The following is a 26,682-nucleotide window of genomic DNA, read 5'->3' as shown; positions in this document are numbered from 1 at the left end:
TTCATCATTTGTAAGTAAAGAAAATATCTACTTTGACAAAAGCTATTTAATTGTCCGACTATTGTGTTGAAAGCCTAAAAGTTTTCACGCAGCAACAGGTGGTTCTTTGCGCACGGACTTGTAGGCTATTTCGCACGAGAGACATTATTCACATATAGAAATGCTCCAGGTTTAAGGAGGGCAAAAGATGAATCTGTGTTCCTGCTCTTTTGTAATGAAATCAGAGAGACAGTGGTCATTACTGACAATCATATTGAACAATTAGCGGATAAATATCCTGTCCTTTTCTGGTGCGATAAGAAGTGCTACTCAAATGCCGAAAACACGCAGCAGTTCCGCGTTTTTCTGAGATTCATCCGTCTTTATCTTGTTATTCTTTGCGAATTCGGTGAGTAATATGGTTTCCAAATATTTGTGTTATGGAGGCAGTTATTGTGTAAACACGGAGGATATGAACACAGCGAGAGAGAACAAAAAGTTTACAATCACACATTTCAGCCTATATTCACATAAAGCCAAAGAGATTCATGGAAGCTAACAATAATTCATCTAGGTGCCTTAATTGAGTGGCTTCAATTAAAATGTCTTATGTGGGGCTCAAAATAAGCACAGATCAGAATCAGAACCAGCTTTATTGTTATGGTAAGTAGCCTAGGCCTATGTTTGTCATTACTATCAATGTACTACACAGAAATAGACACAATAGCTAAGAACAAGGACCGCAGCGCAGAACAAATAAAGGTAAGGAATAAGACAGGACTAATATGTGGCATACACAAGTATGTGAAAAAATAGGTAGGCCTATGTGTATATAAATATATAAAGCACCATTGATCAATAACAAATATTATGAAAAAGTCTGTATACAAGTCAAGTGTTTCTGTAGCCTAAGTGGTAAACTATACAAATAGTGCAAAGAAATGAATACTGAATGATATACATGGACTAAGTATGTACAGTATGTGCATATACATGTCTATACTGCATGCAGGATCCATATTGACAGTGACAATGCATGATGATATGCACGTTATAAAACGGTGCAATGTAAAATGTACAAATATAGTTTATAATGGGAGCAAGTGGATATTTTGGTGTTGCAGGGTTATTGACATAGCTGATTTAAGTGTTGATTGTAGATGTAACTGTGCATGAGTGTTTTAATGTGCCCTTTACATTATCCCCCATTTGCAAATTGTAAAGCATTGCATAAAAACGACTTTGTCACCAATTTGAAGCTGTTGGAACTGTTGGAATGCTCCTATCAGTCAGTGTCTGCACTTGACTTAATGATCAAGCTGGAAACCAATGGAGACTTAACATCCACCAGCATCCACGTGGCAGTACCAAAGTTTATTAACTGCTTCCAATACTTTCAGTCTCCTTGACTTAGTTATTTATTTAATTATTGCATTAGTGGAGGCAAAGAGATGTAAACAGGGGGTCTGATGAGAGCAAAGAAATCTTTATTCTTCCAACGTTGACCAATTTAATATGACTACCAAGGTGACAGTTAGAATGACTCATTTTCCGAGGATGCTCTGCTAAAAAACATTCAGCCCCCGCTACCCCCCACCCCAATTTATGACTAAACACTTGTGAGCTTGGTGTTTTATCTTCTTCTTCCTCCTCCTGAGTGTGTCATCTGTGAGTAAGCCAGCACAGATATACAGAGATACAGACAAAAAAGATATAGTCATATCCATTGGATAGAATAGGATAGAAAATAGATTAATGGGAATGAAAATGTATGTTTCTACAGGATTTCTGCTTAGTCAATAGGCAACACAGGTTTCCTTCCTCCCTCTCTATATCTTGAAGGATTATGATTCAGATTACGTTTAAATTTAAGTAATGAAGTGGTTTTATCCAGCACCTTAGTGCTTTTTGTACAACACTGGTCAGCTTAAGCTGTGTTTAAATGTGCTCTAGAAATAATCTTACTACTTACTTACTTAAGTAGGTTTTCTTATTGATGACAAACCTCACGTTCATATTCTTCTCTATAAAGTTTAACATTTTTTATTTGTTTAGTTACTCTTTTAGCAGGTTAGCCTTTGCTGTATACCAAGACATGAGTTTTCATTGTTGTGAGGAATGATTCAACATGAGTGGGATGTAATGGTCTTGTTGGCAAAATAATTCTTTTGATGGATAATAAAAGAAAATCTACGTAGGTATGATTCCGAGGGTCCTAAAAAGGCCATATGAGGTATTCAAATAGACAAGTCTGCACAAGCAATGTACAAATACACCCACCCTGCTTCCATGGCAACAGTCATGGTTCAGTCTATCTATATCTTTTAAAATCGATATGTTTTAACATGAGACATTGCTGTGCTTTGCAGATTACTTTTTTTTTCCAAAATGATGCAGTGTAATCCTAAAACTAGATTCCTTCATGCAACACCAGCAGCATTTCATTGCCACCTTTCCTCCGATCACACAGATTAGTCTTCTGCTGTCGTTGATGTGATTTGCCACCCTCCCCTTTGAGTGAGTGTTAAAGAAAGCCATCTGGACAGCAAAAGTGAAAGAGCAAGAGAGATTTTAGCCAACTAATACTGTACATCCGAACCAAAAAAGTAAAAAGATTACAGGAAGTGTCAAGCTGTATTTAAGTGTCTTTATATAGGCACTTGTGTCTGACTGCATCTGGTCTGCATATTGTTGAGTTTTTCAGGATAAGACATGCTCACATGTGCATGTCTTATACTCAAACTCAGATTTAAGGTGAGGACAGAGAACGGTTAATCAAGTGTCAGACTCTGCACATTCATCATTGCGCACAGTGGTCAGACTTTAAAGTGAAGTAACAAAAAGTGAAACACATTTCTGAGTGAAGAGGGACTTTAATTTAAACTATGTGACACGTAATGTTTTTTCTTTGTGTTTTCCAGGTATTAACAGTTTGGATTTATATAACAAATGGACTACAGATCAAGACAACACTGATTAACACCTTTAATTTACTTTACCTTTTTAACATAAAGGTGCACTGGTCGTTATGCTTTAAGTGTTGAATCCAAACTACGTAAATACACCTTCATCACCTCATTAAAACCTGTTCCATACATGTTATGGCCGTTTAAAACACACTATCCCACAATTTTCCATGATATGACTGGATCTAGAGGTGACCATCTCACCTACTATGATGGAAACCTGTCTGTCACCTTCCACAGACCCTCTTCACCTCAACACCGACAGCCATGTCAATAATAGCAACAACAGCTGGAGTGGCCTCCTCGATGCTGACTCACTGAGGAGCAATCAAACCCTCCATGGCCCCCTCCACAACACCCTGCTGGGGGTCTGTCTTGGACTTCTTTCCCTCCTCACGATCATGATGAACTTGCTCGTCCTCTACGCCGTGAAGAGAGAGAAGAGCCTCCACACTGTCGGGAACCTCTACATTGTCAGTCTGTCTGTGGCAGATCTGATCGTGGGGACCACAGTTATGCCTCTAAACCTGGTGTATTTGTTGGAGGATGAATGGAAGCTGGGACGGGCTGTCTGCCAATTCTGGCTTATTATGGACTACGTGGCTAGCACAGCCTCAATTTTCAGCTTGTTTATCCTGTGTTTGGATCGGTACCGCTCTGTCAGACAGCCGCTTAAGTACCTGAAATATCGAACGCGGGGAAAAGCCAGTGTGATGATTTCTGGAGCTTGGCTGCTGTCGATGATGTGGATTATTCCAATTTTAGGATGGAGGTCTTTCACTCATGTAGACCTTAAACCTGAGGAGGAGAATAAGTGTGACACAGATTTCCGCTTTGTCACATGGTTCAAGGTCATTACTGCCGTCTTCAACTTCTATGTACCTTCAGTATTGATGCTGTGGTTTTACACGCACATCTACTTGGCAGTAAGGCAACATCTCAGGGACAGAGAGAGGATCATTCATCCGACCGACTCATTTGGGGAAAATGAGAATGGACAAAATGCCCAATTGCCCGTGAAATATGACTCCAAATCACCCAAGAGTGAGGGTGATGTTACAATGAAACTCTCTAAAAAACAACGCTTGTTGGACCAGAACACTCTAGCTCAGCCATATTCCCTTGAGGATCCCAATAAAACAAAAACTGCTTCATCCAGATCTCACAGAAAAATTGGTGTAAAGTGCCAAAAGACGTCATTGCTTGCCATGACAACAAAACGACTCCGAATGGCACAAAAGGTCAAAAGGTGCTCGTTGTCTCCTGAGGAGAAGCAGTCAGACATTGAGATTCCCCTCAGTCGATCTTCGGTGCCACAGGACATGATTTGCTCAGAGGGTAGTAATGAGAACAAACTTCAAGCGTCTTCAAATGAATGTCACGTCACAGTGCCAAATTCAGTGAGCGGTGTCTGTGATATCAGTCAGGTGTCAGACGTGCAGAGATACACCTCTTTGCTCTACAACTTTGACCCCAGTCACCCTCTGCCCTGGAATGAAGAAGGTGTCCAAGATGCCAAATTGGACCCAGCTAATGCAGTGACTCTAAGAAAGACGTGGCAAAGGTTTATTGACCAATCACGTCAGCGCATCCAAAGCCTGAGGATCCATAAAGAGCACAAGGCTGCCAAGCAGTTGGGCTTTATAATCGCTGCTTTCTTGTTGTGTTGGATACCATACTTTATAGCTTTCATGGTCATGGCGTTCTGCAGAGTGTGTGTGCACCATGACCTGCACATGTTCACCATATGGCTAGGTTACATCAACTCCACTCTCAACCCTTTTATATACCCACTCTGCAACGGAAACTTCAAACGAGTCTTCAAAAATATTCTCAACATTCGTTTGTGACAGACAGTGACAGGCAGAGCAAAGAACAAAATCATAGGTGTCTAAATGCTGCTGATATACAGATAGAGGGAATACCTGTTGCATCAATTAATTGTCTTAAACATCCTTGAGTGAGCTTTTCAAGTGCAGATAAAACTGTATATTACTTTGAGTGTCAGTTATTTTGTTCTAAATCTTATTTTTATAACTTACTGCCCTCTGATTCAGACTCATGGCAACAGTTGAGGCTATGTCTGACTTTAATGTTATTTATTTTGTCTTTGTGCTAATGATAATAAAGTGTGTCTAAGACCAGAGACCTTTAAAGTAAAAGGACTCTCTTACCCTAAGTAAACAGGAACATGAATGTATTGTATTGGCTCTGATCCAGAGCGGAGAAAAACTATGTCCAAAATGTGTTTAAAAGAAAATCCTTTAAATTATTTTTTGCACTATCAATGTAAAAAACAGGGATGTAACATTATACTGTACAGAATATTTAACATTTTACAAACATGCATTTGTCCTATTATTTTCTCACAATGGGAAATGAGACATTAGTTGTTCTTTCTACTGTCAGTCCAGGAAAAAAACGCAAATCTTGCCAAGTTCGTGCTGAGCCGTTACCCAAGGGAGGGCTGATTTGGGATCTGTTCAGTCGTTACTTTATTTCATCCTTCTTTTTAGAGTTTTTAAACATGCAAGCTTTGAGTGACTTCATTCTGTTTTTAAATCACCATCTTAATAATAATATGTAGAAATGTTCCGGTCTTGTTTTCCTTGTTTTGGAGATACTATACACACACACACACACATACATACATACATACATACATATATATATATATATATATATATATATATATACTCACTTGCTAAACATTGGCTTTATGTGTAAATTACACATTTTCACACTGTCAACCAAAACAGTAATGTGTCTGAACAGCAAACTTAACTCCTTCTGTCAAACTACAGATGGATTTAGTTTTTCTTCTAACAAAACTGCCCTTTACAAACTGATTGCTAAGCTCTTACACTCATCTATTTCATCATGTGATGTAGAACCTCTTTTCATTTGCAACGTGTCATTAGCAAAATGGCACCAAATATTATTCCACAATGCTGTGGAAAAGCAACCATAAATTTGAGGCCCATGTAATGAATTTGTATTGACTACATTTTGGGACAAAACGTACTAAGTGCATCCATCAGGCTTTTGAGACACATTAACGCACAATTAAGTCTGCCATTAGAAAAGGTTATGCCTGTAATCCAAAGTGAAATGACATTACAATTAACATGTTACCACTCCCATAACATCAAATAAAACAATGTTTTCAGATTTTTAAAACAGTTTCTCATGTCAGAGGTCTATTACTGTATATCACATTTTAATTTGTGAATTATACTGTCTGAAACAGGGGTGTAATGCGTTAACCTGCCATGACTCAACAACACTTAATGTTTCCTGTATCCAGTGAACACAGACGGGTTGTGAGTCTCTACTTAGCCAAATCAAACAAATCAGAGGGGGGTGGAATTAGGCTGGAAAAAGTGTGATTGCACTTTGTCATCTCTACAGTACATCTCTGTGAACAAGATGGAGCCAGTGTTAGGCTGGTATTCAGGAAAAAAAATGTTTCAGATGTTCTTTTTTAAAAGAATTTCATAAAAAAAGCTATCAAGTTCTGCTAGTAGATACAATAAACATTGCTTATCTTCTACAAAGGTTCTGTCCCACAATGATCTCATGTGGCCGTTTAATGTTTTGTTGTTCATGTAAATCATATGGACATTTCTGCAAGAAATGGTTTTTCAATTTGGACACTTGTCACAATAAATTTTAACTGCTGTCTGGCCTCATAATCCTTAAGAGTTGTATTACTGGTAACAGAGAGCAATGGTCTTGGTCTAGCACTCAAATGATCACTTTTGTTTTTAATAATGCTCCTTGTTATGACTATATCTGTCATTTGAGGGATAGTAGTCACTTACCCTTTCATTCAAAATTAGGCATATATACTTTATTAGGCAATGAGGCATAGATACTTAATTTGGAAAGGAAGCTAAGCACTCGGTTAGTTGTACAAATACAGCTTGCATGTGTAGATTTGCCAAAACCAACATGAACGGTAATAAAAAACGTGGGAAGGTCAATGGAAATCTGAAAAGGGCTTAATGCCCAGTTGAACAACAAAATCCATTCTAAAACAATTCAATGTGGTAAAAGTATTTAGCTTGTCTGGACCAATACAGAGTGTGGACTGGGTGCCAGTTCTCCTCCTGGGCACTGCTGAGGTGCCCCAGAGCAAGGCACTGAACCCCCAAGTGCTTGGTGCGCTTCCATGGGAATAAGCCCTCTTGCTCTGACATCTCACCATTTAATGCATGTAGTCCTGCTTGCATGAGTGTGTATTTTGGGCCTGTGTGTGTGTGTGATCAATATAATAACAGAGTGAAACTGTCTCTGCCAACCAGTCAAGTTGCAGTTTACATCCATTTCTGTCCTGACACAAGACTTTGAAGCAATTTGCGTTCACAAGAATGGAACGGACATACTTCAGAATACACAATTTTATTCTATTGCGGAGAGGGCTTTGAAACAGCATGAACACATTCATCCTGGTGAATAAAATGTACACCAAATATAAAATATTTTATCGGATGTGCCTTTCGTTTATACGGCGACGGCGTATAAACTGGGACTTAAAAACGCAAAAAAGTGAAACCACCCTCCAGAGTGGAAATCTTAAAAACGCTCCACCGTCGCATTACCATCTAAAGGGTAAAAATGCAAAAGTCTGAAGACAGCGGTGTGGAGAGAGACGAGAAAAAGGCGTCCAGGTAGTCTGTTGTTACGGAGTAGGCTACAGAAATTATAGGCTCCTGTTATCTAAAAGATTTTCAATGTAATGGCTCAATATTTAAGTGATTTTGTCAATGTGGAAAAGGTTGTTATAGTTCGATGACCATAGGTAGGCTATTCATTTGAGCCAGAGTAGGCTACAACGTTGTGGATGAAGAGAAAGAGAGAGAGCGAGTGGCAGCGGGCAGAGGAAGGTCTGCTTCAGCCTCCTCTGCCCGCTGCCTCTCACTCTCAAGAGGTGGCTGAAGGGCTGCGAGGCTCAGGATATTGGTAGTGCTCCCGTGGGTGCTGTGCTGTGGCTTATCACGGTCGACTGTGCCAGTCATCATCAGACAAACATGCAACTCCACCTCCCCGTCTTTTCCAGACAAGCTTTGTTGTTTTGGTTTCGCGCTACTAAGGAGAGAAGTAGAAAGAAGGTTCTACGTAGGTGCGCGGCCTTGGTGGTGTTGTGTGGCAGTGCCACCTAGCCACTTGGCGTGCATACTACATCGAATTTCACACACTTTTGCGTCACCATATGCACGCAGATCACCCCCCCAAAACTCTCATCTAAACGCGGAATAAAAAGTGAGAACGCAACACCACTTTTGCGTTTTCTCTTCAGATCGTTTCTGTCTAAACATAGCCTTAGTCTCTTGGGGTTTTGTTTGTGCCCTTAACCCTATGGTTATAACTTGTGTATTGTTCTATAACTAGCTACAAGTGTATTCAAAAATGTTGAGAGATCTATAAAAGATCTGATGTTAAACAATCATTGTGAAATAATAACTGTGCTATATTAGGGGGGTTAAAGAACAGGACATCACACAAATAGGCCATTTAAGTGATAATTCCACCGCTGGACCGACTGATCTAGTGTGAATGAACCCCAACCTCAACTTGAACCGTGCGTTTTGTTTCAGCAGTGTAGTTTTGAGACGCCCCCTAACTCACAGTCCGGTGTGCAGGTGAAGCCAATATATGATATTCCGGTAACCATTCTGATGTAAATGAGCTCGTAGCTCCTTTCCTACATTTCCGGGAATGTGAACTTCTTCCTGCTTAAATACAAGTATGTTTCGTTTGTAACCTCCCCATGCCTTTAACCGGTTTTACAGATAACAAAACATACGTCGACGTTACTTCTCGGTGGCTCGCAACCTTTTACCGTCCGTAACGTTACCCATCTCAATCCGTAATGAAAAGAAACGGCGCGTATAAGTTTTTGTCAGTTTTCTCGTGCTTCGTCGTTTGCGCGTTCTTGCTTTTATTTTGGTACTTTTTATTTTACTCAATGGTACTTGCACCTTAAGACACAGGCACACTTTTTTAGCAGCTCAGCTAAGCTAGCTAACTACTTACCCACACTGCATTGCTGTATTGACAAGTCCCGTGATCACATGATCAACCTGACCAGGAAGTAAGGATTTCTGGTAAGTGTACAATCACTAGTGTTATTATACATCCATGGTACAAACCTCAGCATATTACAGTTTGACAGATGATGTGTGTTGACGTTAATTTATCTGGTTTGAAATACAGTTATATCGTAATATTGTGATTTGTTTCCTCGGAGATGCTCGTCGTGTTTTAAAACCGTTGAGAAGTTTAAGCTTTCAAAGGAAATGCTTTCACTGTGTGATCTGTGTAACGTTAAAATCCTGATAAAGTAAATGGAATTTATACATGGATTAACTTTAATTTATCTGTTAAACTTAAAAGTTCTAAACAAGATCCTTAAAGTGTTAAAGGGTTGAAGGACTTGGTGCCACATGTTTGTCAATAGAAAAAACCCAAATAATACAAGACTGGGGCAGGGCTTCATTTTGCATGTTTTGTTGATATAAACAGCGGGATTTGCCAACATGTTATCAAAACGTTGACATCAGTAGTGTTATCAGATGGCATAACAATGGAATGTGCACAAAGTATCCTTTGTAAATTAACCTATATCACTTTTGAGAGTGACTGACATTAACTTATTCTGAAATCACCATCAGTTACCGCAGAGCCCAGAATTGTTTATTTAGTCTGACCAATAGTCACAAACCCAAAAGTACTCTTGGCTAGGGTATCTTATGTTATTGATGCTATGGAAAAAGTGCAGCAAAGCGCTCCACAATACAACATATGACACCCTCTCTCTTTACCCTTTTTGTGAATGATTTCAACATTTATTTTGTTTTGGCACAGACTATTGCAGATCGTTAGAGATGCACTCCATAAGTAGGCTCACTTTCCCATAACCAATGCGCTTGTTGACACATCTGTTATTTGTGTTGATACATCTATTATTTGTTTCATGCTTTACCAATTAACTGATTGGTGAACTGACTGAATCGGCTGACTAATTTCTCTGAATAAGTGTATACTTTTACTGTTAACTTCACTGGCTTATGTATTTAACAGCACCATCAGAGGTCAATAACTCAGCACCTATTTTATTGTGTGTAGCCCAGTGTTTCCTTTAGGATTTTTTTTAGCAGTGTGGGCAGGTCCCCCCCAAATCAATTCACATTCGTATCCCGATTCAAGCTCTACCGATTCAAAATCGATTCATAGAATTCCAAAAATCGACTCTTATTTTTTTTTTTCGTTTTGTAATTGCGTGTATACTATTGTCCTGAAATGAGTTTAGCTCTTCCCATAGATGGCGCTGCGTCAAATTCACACTGACGCCTGTGCACTTGTTATAATCAAAAGAAGAACGAGTGCAGCAGAAGTAGTTTAGTCGGCGCAAACAATGGCAAACCTCACAGAAAGAATTATTCAACCTGCTCCATCCTCATTGAAGGCGAGAGTTTGGGCACATTTCGGCTTTTATAACCTTAAGGGGTTAGACGGAACTTGATAGGAATCATACTATATGCAGGCTTTGCAAAGTGAAAGTTAAGTATTTTGGAAACACCACAAACTTGAGAACTCACATGGTATGCCATCATCCAGAGATTAACATTAAAGACGTGGACGAACAACAATCTAAAGTACCTTACATGTCAGTCAACCAACTCACTCTCTTTCATTGCTCTAAACTCCCACTGAACTCTAAACGAAAAGCTCTTTTTATTTAACAGTTTTTTAATTAAATGTATTTGAGAGCTGGCCAAAGCTTGGCACTTTGCAGTTTTTAGTTGCAAAAGTTTTTATTTTTGTATGAAGACATATAAAGTAATATCAAACTACATTTAATTTGTTGTCTTTCTTTTCTTTTAAATTGTATGTCTACTGCAATCACATGGGAAAATATATATTTATATGCGAATCGTTTTTTTAATCGAGAATTGTTTTTGAATCAAATCGATTTTGAATCGAATCTTGAGCCTAAAAATCAATATCGAATCGTGACATTTTATGAATCGTGCACCCCTAGTGACTACATTGTGCGTCTGCCCTATTTCTGATACCGTGGCGGCAGAAATCCTGCCATGGCGGGCCACCACTACAAAATCAACATAGAGGAAACACTGGTAGCCAATGTGTTAAGCCTGTTGAGTTGGTTGCAACAGTAGTGGGAAATGTGACCATCATACTGAAAGTGTGTTGAAGGTATGACCGATTATAGACCCTACCACTCTTTTGTAACCCACAACTGTTTAATTTCACAGCTTGTAGTACTTGGTTGTGCTTCCTGTTAGTGAAGTTGTGATGGCATCTGACACCAGTGAAGCAGCATCCTCCACTCCAGACCTCAAGCTGCAATTTGCTCCCTTCAGCAGTGCTCTGGAGGCAGGCTTCTGGCACCAGCTCACTCAGAAGAAACTCAACGACTACAGATTGGACGAAAGCCCCAAAAGTATCAAAGGATATTATTACAATGGTGAGTGGTAAGATCAGATGGTATCATTGTAACAATGACTCTTCAGTTGCTGTTTTTTCCCCACTTTATGACAATTCTAGGAACTATTTCATAAAAATGTTATTTAAGCAGTGTCACATACATGTTGCAGAGTGGAGGCACATTTGTTCATCTAGATCATTATGTTTTAAATAACTTTTGAAAAAATTGTTAACTATTGTATTCATATTTCTGTCCTATAGGTGACCCACTTGGTTTGCCCACTCGCCTGACATTAGAGTTCAGTGCATTTGAAGTGTAAGTATGATGCAGTATGTTGCTTATATAAACCATATACCTAACCCTTCTTCTCGTGATATTTAGTCTTTAAAAGTGCAATAAAAAATACTAATGTAAAATAAAAGGGTTGAGCCACCAACAAAAACACAATTTGCCTGCTACCGCTCTCAAATACATTGGGAAGTCATAATATAATATAAAACAAGTCATCTAAGTTATTAATGGTTTCTCATGCTCTAAAATGCTTGATTTACATAATTAATTTTGAACACTGCAATGTGTTCAGGAATAAATCTGTGTTAGATTTCAAGATCTCTAGAAGTCAAATTTAGGTCAAGTTAAACATTCAAATGTGTCAAAATGATGTGGTCAAGATGCAATTACTGTGGTGGTTTCTTTTTTTAAGCTTTTGAACTGTGTTCATAAAAGATGAGTGAAGTTTTGATAGTTGGGGAATTATAAATTGGGGGAACTTCCTTTTTTAAAGTGTATCAGCCAGTTCAGTTTAAGGTTGAGCTAAATTTGAATCAGCTCCCACTTTCCTGTCATTTGGAAGCCATCAATAAAGCAAAATGTAGCACATTGCAAATAAACAAGTACAGTTAATACGTAAAGTTTAATGCAAATGTATTATGTGTTTTGCTGTCAGGGATGGACCGACACCAGCCCGTTGCTGTCCAGCTATTGGAACGCTGTATAACACTAACACACTCGATGCCTTTAAGACCGCCGATAAGAAGGCTCTGCTGGAGAAAGAGGCTATGGAGGTAAAGGACATACAATAGGAATTTCTTGGTGACACACACATTCACATACAGACATAGGTAGGGGATTTCTGTAGACACCAAGGCACTAAGTTGTGCAGATGAGAATTAAATGATTTAATGAATGCAATTTTTCACCTCCTGTTTTGTAGATGTGGGATGCTATACAGTCTGGGGCTGCATTGAAGGACCCATCCGTCCTCTGCAAATTCATTCTGCTGACCTTTGCGGTGCGTATAAACAGCATCTTATTAATGTGTTCGTTTTGTATATTAATGACTTCATGTGTGACTATCTTTCTATTTTTCTTTCACTTTTGTGCCATATTTTCATTCCTTTTTCGGATCATCCTTTTTTAGGATTTGAAGAAGTACCATTTCTACTACTGGTTCTGCTTCCCTGCACTCTGTTTCCCAGAGGGAATAAGGATTGTCCAACAGCCGTCTGCCCTAGATCAAGTTTTCTCAGCAAAACAGGTTGGCTTTTTAGAGATCATTAGATATTATATTATAATCACTGGAATGAATATTTTGGACAGTACACTTTGAAATTTGTCTACTGATGACTGATTACTTCTTAAGTATTTCTTTACTAGAAAGGTTCATTTATTTGTCATTTTCCAACACAGGTTTGCACAATGAAATGCTAGTTGTAATCCCTTCATGCTCCACACACACATAGAACATACCGTATGATATTCAGAGTAAATACTTTTAGCTGACAATTTTCATTGACATATGCTGGCCTAAAACTTGAAATATTATTCCAATTTCCCTGTAAGTTACATATTTTCCTATAAAATGAGGTGGTTGCAGTCCTCGATACTCTGTGGGTTTTAGAATAGTATAATGAAGTGAAGTGAATTGTTCCTTTTCCGGTCTGTGGATCCAAGGAGTGAAAAAACCTCATTAAGAAAGAGTTAGAATGACTCATGAACAGCATGACGCCAACTACAGGCCATAGCGATTATGATTTCTCCATCTTCCCCCTCTTTCCTGTCTCCCTTCTATTATCTCTGTCCTTGACACCTTGGCACTTCATAATAAGGATTCGTGAGCCACCATCCTACCAAAGTTCTATCAGTTCAACGCTAAAATCGAGCCAGAATCACAATATGACTTCACTGAGCTCTGTCTCTGGTAGTCTTGACTTTGATTAACTGCAATATCTAATGTACTGTAAAGTACATATATGAGTTTTATTTTCTACTAGAGGTCATCTGACGAGTATAAAGAGCAGACGCACTAAACAGTAACAGTGTATGTTGTCATAATTGCTCAAATACTTCCCTCACAGCAAGACTTATCCGTGTAATGAGTGCTATAATACCCAGGATGCGTCCTGGGCGCCTTCCTATAGAGGTTTTCCAACAACTTCCAACTGGTTGGAGACCCCTGGGTACACCCACAACACGCTGGAGAGATAATATATCTCATCTGGTTTGGGATCGCCTCGGGATTCCCCAGGAGCAGTACCTGGATTACCTTGCCTCGCGTCCCGCCACCGCAACCCAGACCAGCAGAAAATGAATGGATGGAGAGATATTATTTATGATTGCCCTTTAAAAGCTGTATCTATATACATGATGGATGGTGTTAATGTACAGCACAGAGCTTTCTATAATTATAGCTGACTCCTAATTATTTCTGTCTCAGATCGCAGCCTTGCAGGAGGCCTATGATGTCCTGTGCATCAAAAGCGGGACCACTGCAGTGCCATACTTCCTAATGAAGTACACAGATGACACTGTACAGATGGCTCCACTTGGAGACTGGGACACATTCTTCACTGATACTAAGAAGGTACTACTTCAGTTTGTTTTCTGGGGTTTTTATATTTTAAAGGTGCAATATGTAATACTGATAGCTAGCGTTTAAAATGGTTACTGCAGTCCAAATTGTCCATTGTCCCACAATGTCAATGTTAGCTAGATGCTAGTCTTTCATTGCCAGACATTACTCCACAGCGCAGCAAAGTATGCTGGCTATGTTGACAGTCATAAAAGCCTGTGTTCTTGCAGAGCTCTGTACCCGCTGACAGTCACCCTTTCACGGCTTAAAATTACTGCAACGGCCGCTAAAAAGACGCGGCCCTCTGTACCCGACTTTCTGAACCCAGGTCACAGTCATCGTTTGTTGGCTACGGCCGCTGAACAGAAGCAGGGGAAGAAATTTTGGTAGGGGGGAGATTTTCGGTTCTACTACTTTCCTGACCCCGTTATGTATACAATTTAAATAAACATATAGCCTTTCTTCCATATGACCAGTACAGAGCCCGTTGAAAATGTGCCCGTTTGGAACGGGTGATTGCTTGGCTTGTGGTATTGCTGCTTGTAGAATTCTTCAAAGCCAAATTGTACCCCAAAATGACTTACAGAAGGACCCCAAACCACTTAATATGCAACTCCACTGTATAGCCTACTACTGACTTACAGTGTAGGCTACGTCTACATCAGAGGAAGACATTGTAGCCTACTACTATATTTATTTGACAGAGAACGGCGCTGATTCAGAGTGTAATCACAAAATATCACAATGACAATGTGGAGTAATCAGACATTAGCGTCATGGACTCATGGCTTGATGGTTAACGATGAAGTATGGATTTGATTCACAGGGGTATTTTGGCGACGGTAATAATAATAATATCAAAGGCTGTAAACCCCCCCCCCCCCCGCTGTTGCAAAGCGTTCGCATGTGGCGTCTGCGTGTGGCGTCTGTGTGTGATGTGCACCTTTCCCCCCCAAACACGGACACACATACATGCATACATACATACAGATACATATATAGCCTGCCTATAAGTGCATAAGCCGTGAAAAGCCCAATACTTAGTAAGCTGTTCAGGAGGAAATTATCCAACTCAGTGTCCTTTTGGGTTCAAGCTGTCTCCATCTTTTAAATGCATCTCCAATATTTTTCCGTGTTTTACCACGTCTCTGGTCATGCTACTGTTTAGAAAGATGCCATGTTTTTTTTTAACGTCTGGTAGAATGAATTATCTCTGGTAATTCAGTTCATTTGGTTGCTGCTACGGCTGCAGCACAATGTTTTTGCGTTTTGTGTTTGGCAACCCAGGTGTCAAAATGAGCAGTTGAGGCTTAAGCATTCTTGTCAGAGAAGATAGTATTTCAACTTAGCGTGTTTCCTTAATATCTGATGATGTATATTTGTATTGATGATGTATTTTTGGATTTTGTTTTTTTCTAAGATAATTTTTTTTGAGGCTTTTCCCTTTATTAGACAGTGACAGTGGATATACAGGATAGGGGGAGAGAGATGGGGCATGACATGCAGCAAAGGGCAGCAGGTCGGATTCAAACCCACGCTGCTGCAAAGGACTCAGCCTACATGGGGCGAACGCTCTTACTGGGTGACCCCATTTTTGGATTTAATATAGTAAATATATCACATATTGGACCTTCAAAGCAACAGATATAAAACATTTCTGTAAGATTAGTTCAATAGTTTAAAAGAAATTTTTGTTTTTCAAACTTTATAATTTTAAAGTATTGTAGGATTCTTCTGTAAAGTACTTTTTGTGGCCCATCCCTACCATCGGATTAAATGATATTGTATTACACTCACTCTCATTCACACATACTTTGGTAATGTAAACACACCTTGTTGGTTTTTCTAGGTTACTGTGGCCGTCTATGATCCGTGTACTCTGTCGCAACATCCGGGCTGGCCTCTGAGAAATCTGCTGGTCCTCTTAGCTAACCGATGGTAAGCGTGTGTGTGTGTGTGTGTGTGTGTGTGTGTGTGTGTGCGTGTGTGTGTGTGTGTGTGTGTGTAAGTAAACAAAACATTATTTCACTATTGAATGTTTTTCAGCTTACACTGTCGACTTTATATAGGCACAAAGTAAAAGACAGGAAATCTCTGCTTAACTAATTTCCTGACTGAAGTGATTAGATTATCAGGTTAGATTAAAGTTGCTGATATGAACTTCCAAAGTTAACGCCGTTGCTTGGATAGTTTGTATCAATACAAAAAACAAAAATAAAAGCTTTTCTGTCACAGTCAGAGTGAAAAAGTTTGGCTGTTGCTTAGGCCGGCTACACACTGGCTGCGTCGCGTGATCGTGTCAGCTGCGTGGCGTGTCCGTTTTTATTTCAGCTCCCATGTTAACAGGTTAGAGCTTACACACTGCCTGCGTGACACGCACGTCTCAGGCGCAGCTCGAGCAGCGCCAAAAACGCCTATTTTTCACGTGACACACAAGTGTGTTAGAAGCGTTTTCAGGCAAAATAGAATAGGAAAATATGTTTATATGTCATTTTGACACAAATACATATTAATAAATGGCATGTTGATGTTTGAAAGTCTCTAGGTTTTGACATAAATGCAGATATAAATGTAATAAAAAAAAAAAATCCATTTTCAAATATTGCACCTGTCAATACGAACGAAATATTCTGTAGCATATTTTGCTGTCAATCCTGCTGACGTTGTCTTTGCTGTAATCAAATCAGTAAATATTTATGTTTAACATGAAGTATACTACTGCTTGAGTGCAGTAAATCAATGGGAAACATGCATGTGTACAGACAAGGCTAGCGGCAGCAGCGCCGCATCAGACACGTTTCTGGTATGTAAAGACATAGAAAAATCCATGCAGGCGCCACGCAGCTGACACGCAACAGAAACGCCATGCTCACGCCACTCAGCCAGTGTGTAGCCAGCCTTAGCCACAGTGGTGTCGTAAGAGTTTAGCGAGAATGAGATAAACTTGATGAATAACACTTGTTCCTAGATCGCAGCACACGCTTGCAGAACATGACTGCTGCTGTTAAGATTGGGCTATTTGTCTACACAGCTGTAAATGTTCCTGATAAACAAGGTCCATTTTTTCAATATCTTACATGTGGCTGACGTAATGGTCTTAAAACTAAAGTCAGACTTTCCGAACAATTACATTTTTGATCTAGTCATCCTTGTCTGTAGTATGAGGACTTAATTGCTATCTGACAAGATTATTTTAACCACCTAAAGATTTTCAGTATTATTACAAATTCCTCAAAAATGGACATTTGAGTGAGTTATCAGGGCACTGTGCTTGCGATCGTTGCACCCCTTCCAAATGGATGTGAAATGTTATTTTTTATCAACCCATGCCAGACCCACACCATAGGCTTTCTTATGTAAACACACACATGGCAAGGCAATGCATTTTGGGTAAATAATAATAATGTTTTGGTCCAATCCACCGTATATTTGTGGTTTGAACAGGCTCTGTTCTTCCATTCAAAAGTTGAAGGATGGGTCTGGTAGCAGGAAAATGGGAGGGAATTATGTACAACTCCAGTATTAAATGTTAGTAAGTGAAGAACACAACATTATAATGTTACTGCTCATATATTGTTAAGTGTTTACTGACTCAAGTTGTTGCAGAAATGATGGTGTTGTGTGGAAGCTTGTATATGCTTTGCAGTGAGATATATTCTACTGAAATATTTACAGAGGAAATATTTACAGAGGAAATATGTCAGCACATCAGTGGGGAATTGGTGCAGATTGTTGGATTAAATGTTTAGCAATACATCTAAGAATCAACATCTGAGCATATTCAAATATTTACACAGATTAAAACAAGTGACATAATTTGCAGGTCTCACGCAGACATTTGAATCCCATGTCAGTTTGTAACTCTGCAATCAAGAGTTTATCTTGTGCAATGTGTTCACAACCCCATACTGAAGTTTTAAGAAATAAAGACAATTGGTCAAATTGCATTCTGAGATTGTGGGACACCACTTGAAAAGACTAATGCAATATTAGGAAAGTATAAATGAAACAATATTGTTAGCCAGTTATGAAAGAACTTGGCTATCTACAGTACCTAAAATAGTTTTCGGTTTGTAACTAGAGATGCACTGATTACAATTTTCTAGGCCGATTCCGATTTTTCATTGAGTTTGACCTGCCGATACCGATTTTAGCCAATTCAGATTTAATTTTTTTCTAACCACTTTACAGCACACACAAATATTTATTTTCTATCTTTTATTTAATAGAACATTTTACATTTTGCATAGAACATTTTTTGAACAGATAATCGATCGCTATAAAATAGAACTAACCGCTTAGGGAAGATTACTACGTTTTTAATGTTGGTTTTGAGCGGTATGCACCCCCACTAACCTGGAAAGCATTTAAAACAGTAACGTTAATACAGTGTGTCGGGGGAATACAACGTCTCCTGCAGCAGGGCGTCAGAGGCAGAGGGACCGCAGCATTCACTAACATTAGCTTCTTGTTTCATCTGTGGTCTGATAAACAGCAAATTTATCAAATTCAGTGTGCCCAACGCTATTTTCCGATAAACTGTAGCTGTCATATTTCATGGGACCCGCGTGAGTGCGGTTTTCATCAGTTCGCCTGAGATCAGTAGAGCAGACGGCTCTGCAGAGCCGTTTATAATTACGACTTTATGACATTTCATAAACGGCTGAAGGAGCGACTGTGCCCTGCGTGTGCACATGTGATGCTGATGTTGCATGATGTTAATCATGCGGCGCCCAAGTGCATTTGACCGGCATACAATTGGCATATGTCAGACTGACCGGCCGGTCGCCGGTCATGTCCGATCATGTGAAAATCAGCCGATTGCGGTCACCAGCCGATCAATCGGTGCTTCTCTATTTGTAACAAATTTAGCCTCCTACTTACAAATATAATTCATTCAGGATTTAAACAAAGTGTATTGCCCTCCACATTCCATTTTATCACTGTAACCAGTTATTTTCTTGTTGCAAGATAAGTAGATGTTTCCCTGGAATATACAACAAGAAGTATTATTTCAGCTACTGCGTCAAGTCATTTTGCATGTTTTTGCCGTTTATGACAAATCACTAATACTTAGTATCAGTGCCAGCCATTTCCATTATTATACACGTTTCTACACGTTTCACTGCTGCAATTACAGTTCAGTTTGGATGTGTTCAGTTCCACAATCAGTCATTTTTTTTGTCCCACTTCTCCCCAGAGAGCTTAGTTTTTCCTGGCACCTGTCTTGCTATTTCAGATTGTTATTGCATAATTATTTTTCATGTAAACAAGGAACTCCCATGTGGGCCAGTTAAGCAATATTGTTCGGTGATACCAATGGCTTATCAGCAGCAAATATATTAAGACAGTTTAGACCTCACACTCAGTAGTTAGAGGCGTTTTTTATCCAATACAAATTTCATCAATCTTGTGCTTGACTACACTTTCTCTCAGTGTTAAATATAAACTGTTGATACTGGCTTAGATAGGTGAAGATAGAATTACAATGTAGCCGCGATGTCTCGCTTATTGAGTTGTTTCACTGGAGTTTGATTTTGTAATGTGACTGTGGTCAATTAGTACCATATTAGGGGAAATGGCTTGGTATGTGGATATGTGTTGATCATATTGTTGTGAGCGCTCATTTATCTGGATGTTGTTTCTTATATTAGAGAGGGAGAGAGTGCATATTCCATGTTAAGTTGTATTTCTGAGATTTTATTTTTATTTCAAGTGTACACTTTAGAGCTTCTAAGCCGTGCAGGCCGTGTGCTATTTTCATTTTTGACTTTTGCATAATCTTTATTTGTGTGTGTATGTCAGGGGCTCTAAGCTGGACACAGTGGAGGTGCTGTGTTTCAGGGACAGAACTCTGCAGGGAAGCCGCTCCATTCAGCACAGTGTCATCTTTCAGATAAAACTACCTGAGCTTCCCCTCATCTCAGGTAATGTGTGTGTGTGTGTGTGTGTGTGTGTGTGTGTGTGTGTGTGTGGTAATGTAACATGTATGTGTGTTGCTCTGTCACATGTCTTTGTCTGTACGTGCAGTTGTTCTTTTTCCATCTGAAGTATGTACGTGTATTGTAACTGACTCACCTCACTCTTGGCTTAGTTTCCACTAAGACTTTCTGCTTCCTTTTGAAGCCACACTAATCTCACACAGCTTCTCCATTCATTCATCATTTAAATGGTAATAGCAGGGTGGGAAACAGGGTGAAGGTTTTTGTTGAGTTCAGATGAGGTGTCTTTGTTTAACTCAGCCTACCTCTTCAGCACATCGTGGCTTTTAATAAACTCACAGAGGATATATTCATGCAACAAAAAATGATTCAGCTATTCTGTTTGGTTTTGCATGGACAAATTTGGTATTGTTTTAAAAGGGATTAATCAATCTACCTCAGCCCAACTTTTCAGATACACCAGGCTCAGTTCTTGCCACAACCAAAAAGTGTTTTACTCTTCAGAAAGGCGAAATAAAGTTCATAAAAATGAACTCAGTCCAGAATCAATATTAAACTGTTTATAATCCACACAATCTATTTAAAATGTCCAGACAACGTTTTACTGACCAGTGAAGAGTAAACAAGAGTGCCGATGCATGGTACCATCAAAACTGTGTGAAAAATAGAGGGTTGAGTGGACAAGAAAAAGAAAGTGAAAATGTCATGGTGTTAAATTGAGCAAATAAGTTTTAATAGTTTGAGTGCAGCTCTACACTAAAATACAGCATATACTGGTTCTGGCCACAGCAATCTGTAACATATCATACTGCTACAACTCCTCATTGCAATTAATCTAATCTTAATTTCAATTAATTAAATAACGTACCTGGACAATTTTTTTATTAATAAGAAGTTGGCTGGAATCCCAAATGTCATGTAAACAAATTACCAATATGAACATATGAACTGGTCTTCGTAGTTAATAATCTGGGAGGATAAAGAGAGAGAGAGAGGGCAATGGCTGGTGGTCTTATTGTGTTCACAGCGCCAGTCGTATTCTTAAAGAGCTCATATAATGGTCATTTTCAGGTTCATAATTGTATTAAGATGATGTATCAGAATAGGTTTACATGGTTTAATTAAAAAAAAAAATTGTATTGTATTTGCACATTACTGCAGCTCCTCCTTTTCACCTTGTGTGTTGAGCGCTCTGTTTTAGCTACCGAGTGAGGCATCTCACTTCTGTTCCATCTTTGTTGGGAGTCGCACATGCGCAGTACCTAGTATCTTCAGGACTCTGCTTTAACTAGCTTGGTTTGAGGGTGTGCAACACTAGCAGCTAGACGAGCATTGTAATGCGTGTTACAAAGTGAAGCAAAATGACGCGCATTTGTCATGGAAGTAAAGGCTCGACTACAACAGAGCTGTTTGGAGCAGTTTGTGAACAGTGTTTTCTGTTGGAAATGGTGGGGTGGACTTTGGGCTTTTTCACTTTGTAAACCTATTACATGCACAAAAAGATATATAACACAATAAAGGAAAGCGGAAAAGCCAAAAAGCATAACATGACCTCTTTAAACAAAATAAAAAACATGTTTTTCTCATCCATCCTCTACTGTACAATAACAACTATTGACAATGAGGTCTGTGTATATTCTAGAATAACTAGGACATTGTCCCTGAAAAGACACATTGCTGTTGCATTTTCTAAATGTGTTTGCAGTGCTGTGAACACTGAAATCCCATTTACCTCCATTGTGTTGGGATGGACACAGACATGTCAGAAATGGATTTATCAAAACTTCCAAAAACCAAAATTTCTGTCAAAGTGACAATATGTGTTTTTGTTATTTGGGTGAATCAACACTTTAACAGTTTTAATGTTTCGTTGTTTTTCTGAAAACCGGATATTTTATGCTTATTTTACACTGTTGTTGTGTTTTGTTTTCACAGCATGTCCTAAGAGTGTAGGTTGGGAGAAGAACCCAAAGGGGGCCATGGGACCCAGGATGGTCAACCTCAGTGAATGCATGGACCCTAAAAGGTAATAAACACAATACAAATGTGTTTAGGTGTAAGGGTGTAACTGGACTTTGCCAGCCTACAGCCCAAAACAGAATTCAACAATTAATAAATATAAAAAAGGAAATGATTACGCTTTTTGAGCTTAACAATGGACAAAGTAGATAATCTAATCAACCCTTATGTTAAGGGGATGATTTGGATTCTTTTTTATTAAAGTATTATCAATCATGCATGCTGTGTCATCTGTTGCTGTGAAAAGTTAAAGTAAAACAACTTTGTTACCCTATGCAAGTATGCGAACGCAGATGCTTTTAAATACTCTAGATCGATTTCAGGCGTCCTTGCGTAAGCGCCAGCTGCAGTTGGAGCGTTGCCACTAGATTGAAATAACAGGAGAAAGCTAACCACTGACCGTTTGTGTTCACTTCTGCGCAAAATAACCACGGCTGACCAGTTTGACAAAGCTCTAGCTGTAGCCTACACCTAGAAACTGTGGTAATTATAAAGATTTTCAGTGCTGCCAGGTTGAAGATGTGTGTGTGTGAAGCATCCATGTTTCGCCAATAAATACACTTCATACCTTGTATTAAATCGCTTTAACATCTTCACTACATATATTATATGAGTTTGGACAGACATGGATGTAAATTGCAACTTGATTGGTTGGCAGAGACATACAACCGCAAGGCGAGTATTCTAGTTTACTACTGTGGACATGGAAACGCTCTGATTAGCTCTATCTCACCCCCCTGAAGACTGACGTTACCTCCAAAGCGCATGCACAGTATGTTTATCTGGGACACGCGTTTGTGCCATCTGGGCCAGACATTGTCATTCCGGTCCCATACTTGCGTGGACCATGTTTCGGGCCAAAGAGCTTCTTCAGCTTCTTCATTGATTGTCTGCAGGCTTGCAGAGTCATCAGTTGATCTGAACCTGAAGCTAATGAGATGGAGGCTGGTTCCTTCCCTGGACCTGGACAAGGTGGTCACCACCAAGTGTCTTCTACTGGGAGCTGGGACTTTGGGCTGCAATGTAGCCAGGACTCTCCTGGTAAGGGTGAAAGGATAAATGGATGAATTAACAGACATATAGATTTAAAGTAGATTAAAGTATGCAGGAATTTGACACTCTATTTACATGGATCGCTAACTCTGAATGACACTTTAATTTCCCACACATTCTATAAACCTGAAGCGAATCGAAAGTATCTTGATTAAAGTGGATTCAACTTTTGAATAATCTTGCAAAACCTAAAAATAAGAGTAAAAAACTGTGCTCCCTAAAGACACAACAGCTACAGATATAGTTCAATCAACTTTTGCTATGGACATTTTAGGAAACAGTTCAACCTGTCACTTTAATTGAATCCACCATCAAAAATACAAGTGGCAATTTAAACGTGTTGCTTTCCAAGTGCTGCAGTCTGTGACATCAGAGAAAGAATACCCCAACTGATATCTGATCGTTGTGCATGTTAAATTGCCAGTGTACATATCACTGACATTCGTGGAGAGCAATCAGTAACTGCTAAGTCAGGATTTTGATTAACTATTTAATGTCTTGGCAAATACGAGCCCAGTTGATTATCAGTGAACCGCTACCAACTGTAGACAGAGTAATCAACATGTTCCACAGACTTTCACGAGTCCGTATTGTAATGGCTCTGCAAAATGTGAAGTCTTTCAAGGATCAACTTCATTGATAGCTGTTATCTGTTCTGATGATATATGTAGCACCTTTTCAGGACAGATGGGACAGATAGCCTCCAACCAAATTAACCTGCAGTCCAATCACTAATGTTTTTTATAAGCTCGTCGTCTCCCTTGACACCCCTAACCCTGCCCAACTCTTACTGGCTGAACTAGGCAAAAAAGTGTACCATGGAATTTGCTGGATACTGTAAACAAATTTGCCTAGTTGCCTTGCCTCAGTCATTCCCATCAGATTATCATAGAAGCTATACGGTATTACAATTTATTTCCATCTACATTTATTTCTCTCCAATAAGCTTGTCAGAAGCTGTGAGTTCTGATAACCCTAAATTGTTAACTTGTAAATGTTTTTGTTTTTATTTGTATGAATATTTGTTTAGCTTCATAACAGCATAATTCAGGATTCTGTGATGTTATTCACATATTTTCAATGGAGTTTATCCAATAACACTAGGAATAACATAATGCTAATTTACATAAGAACCTATTGTCATTCTCTGTGTTTACTGTAAAGTCTGTTCCCCTAGCATCAATTCAGTGACCAGATCCAAAAGGCTAGTATTTTTGGTTCTCTCAAATCTTACCTTTACTGTGTCACACCATTTTATTTGGCTTACAATTGAAAATGTTAGGCTTGTATAATGCTTAACCTTGAATGCAATGTTTTGTCCTTTTTTGAAGTAAATTGAACTGCAACTAACTGACATTAGAGTGTTGCCAGTGTATGGCTGCCTGCAGTTATAATGTTCATTTTAATTCACGTCTGTACGCTGTAAGCTTTTTTTGTGCCTGTAATTTAACAGTTCTGAGGGCACAGACAGTCTTTCAGTCAGTTTAGACATGGAACATGCCCTGTTGTAATATAATTGATAGTGTGGCTCTATGTTAGCATAGTGATATAAATACATATAGAATAATCTAAGGTTGTACTAACTGCTACTGATCCATCCATTATTTCAAAATGAAAGTGGCAAGTATTCATTTTGTATTCATCCTTGTCACTGAAGCGACTTACAAACTGCTGCTTAGGACAATGCTCATGTCAGTGAAAAGTGGTTCAGTATTTCAAATGACTGTTTTTGAAAATATGAATTACGTATGTTTCTCTTGTGTTCTCCAGGGATGGGGAGTGAGACACATCACATTTGTAGACAATGCAAAGATCTCCTACTCCAATCCAGTCCGACAGCCGCTCTATGAGTTTGAAGACTGTCTTGGAGGAGGGAAGCCCAAAGCCATGGCAGCTGTTGACCGACTCACCAAAATCTTTCCTGGTGTGGTGAGTATGTAAAGTCAAATAAAAATGTCCAAGCTGTGGAATATGATCTCTCTTCACATCTCTCTGGAAATCTGAGATTGTATCATTTAGGAATCTGTCCTTTGTCTTTAGTATTTATTTATATAGTTGACAAGTATTATGGTTTTGTTGATTTGTTACCTATGTGTAGCAGCTTTTGCAAAATGTTACTGCTGTACAACTGCATTGACATTATAATCAGAATTTTGTTCATGCTCATAATCCTATTCCTGTATAATGGTATTCCTGTTGGATTGGTCGTGTCTGAGATGTGATGGCCAAACCATGCAGAAAACGAAGAGTTGTGTTACTTGCATATTAATGCTGGTGGTTTTATTAATTTGTTAATTGATGAGAGAGTTCTCTGGGGGAGATACGTCCCTGTATGACTAAATGAAAAGCAGCCAAACACTCACAGCACGGCTCTCTTTTAGTGTGAAAGCACCCATCTCTTATTTAACTACTTGAAATAACATAGACCGAATTGTTACATTGCGAAGCTAACCTAGGCATGATTCATCATAAAGCAGAATGTGGCTGTCAGATCTGCACACAGAAAAAGAGTCACGGTTGAGTGGCACCGGCATTCCAGGACCCAGCAAAGTCTCGAAGAAAGGACATCACAGCCACCGACACCCCGTGGCCAGTATTTTTCATGCCGAAAAAAAATCAGGCAACAAACAGTCATACAGTATAAACAAACACCTGGCAAACTACTCAAAACCACCTCTGTGGTAGCTCCAGCTACAGTAGGTGTCTCCTGGAGCACATTTTGCCATGATGACACATAGATACACACACACACACACACACACACACACACACACACACACACACACACACACACAGACTCACAATGCGAAAACAATAGCAGCATCACTATAGCGACTGGTAAATATGAATACAGAGCAGAAAAATGCATAAATTGAACCAAGATAAGTTCACACAAGGTCACCATGTTGAAAAGGTAGTAAGCTGATTTAATTTTTTTTTGTGGACAAATACTGTCACCTGACATTTACAGGGTAGTTTGTCGTGTTGGCAGCAACTTGTTTTCTCTTTAATTTTTTGTCAACCGTGAGGTCAGAGCTGGTTGAAGATCTCAACAGTGGCAATCCTGGATTGTCATGAAAGGCTGTTTATCTTTTCAGGAAAGGATTTTTATTTTCCACAATCAGAATGTTTTGTCTTTCTTGCCTGCAAGTGGAAATTGGAATATGATCTCTGCAGCCTGAAATCACCTCCTCAATGCATAGCAACACTTACGTCAAATGTAAATTCAAGACTTGGTTAACCGCTCCCATTGTTGAAATGTGGAGAGCGAAGGCAGTAGGCAACTGATTTAGTAAAAGTGACCTTCTTTCTTGTTAAGATCTCACAATTTATCTTTGCCCTTTTCTTTCCGTCTTTTTGACTATGCAATTACTCTTGGCATTTCCATTTGCCTCACTGAGCCTGCAATCCCCGGAG

General features: G+C 39.1%; 2 protein-coding genes across 2 annotated transcripts in view; both read left to right on the top strand.

Annotated features, from left to right (window-relative positions):
* Nucleotides 1-2,856: 2,856 nt before the first annotated feature.
* hrh1 (histamine receptor H1) lies at nucleotides 2,857-5,539 on the top strand. Its single transcript, XM_078247481.1, has one exon. The coding sequence runs from the start codon at nucleotides 3,155-3,157 to the stop codon at nucleotides 4,793-4,795; it is 1,641 nt and encodes a 546-aa protein (XP_078103607.1). The 5' UTR covers nucleotides 2,857-3,154; the 3' UTR covers nucleotides 4,796-5,539.
* A 3,040-nt stretch (nucleotides 5,540-8,579) lies between these two features.
* Nucleotides 8,580-26,682, top strand: part of atg7 (ATG7 autophagy related 7 homolog (S. cerevisiae)) — a 65,663-nt gene continuing 47,560 nt past the window's right edge. Inside the window, exons 1-12 of the mRNA XM_078248845.1 lie at nucleotides 8,580-9,055; nucleotides 11,228-11,439; nucleotides 11,661-11,715; nucleotides 12,347-12,464; nucleotides 12,614-12,691; nucleotides 12,821-12,937; nucleotides 14,117-14,263; nucleotides 16,101-16,189; nucleotides 20,057-20,178; nucleotides 22,129-22,219; nucleotides 23,109-23,253; nucleotides 25,036-25,194. Coding sequence (XP_078104971.1) covers nucleotides 11,268-11,439; nucleotides 11,661-11,715; nucleotides 12,347-12,464; nucleotides 12,614-12,691; nucleotides 12,821-12,937; nucleotides 14,117-14,263; nucleotides 16,101-16,189; nucleotides 20,057-20,178; nucleotides 22,129-22,219; nucleotides 23,109-23,253; nucleotides 25,036-25,194 — 1,293 coding nt within the window. The 5' untranslated portion in view covers nucleotides 8,580-9,055; nucleotides 11,228-11,267. The remainder of the gene's footprint in view (nucleotides 9,056-11,227; nucleotides 11,440-11,660; nucleotides 11,716-12,346; nucleotides 12,465-12,613; nucleotides 12,692-12,820; nucleotides 12,938-14,116; nucleotides 14,264-16,100; nucleotides 16,190-20,056; nucleotides 20,179-22,128; nucleotides 22,220-23,108; nucleotides 23,254-25,035; nucleotides 25,195-26,682) is intronic.

Source organism: Sander vitreus, chromosome 4 (genome assembly GCF_031162955.1).
Source record: "Sander vitreus isolate 19-12246 chromosome 4, sanVit1, whole genome shotgun sequence".
Lineage (NCBI taxonomy): Eukaryota > Metazoa > Chordata > Actinopteri > Perciformes > Percidae > Sander > Sander vitreus.
This window is presented reverse-complemented; position numbering and strand designations above follow the sequence as displayed.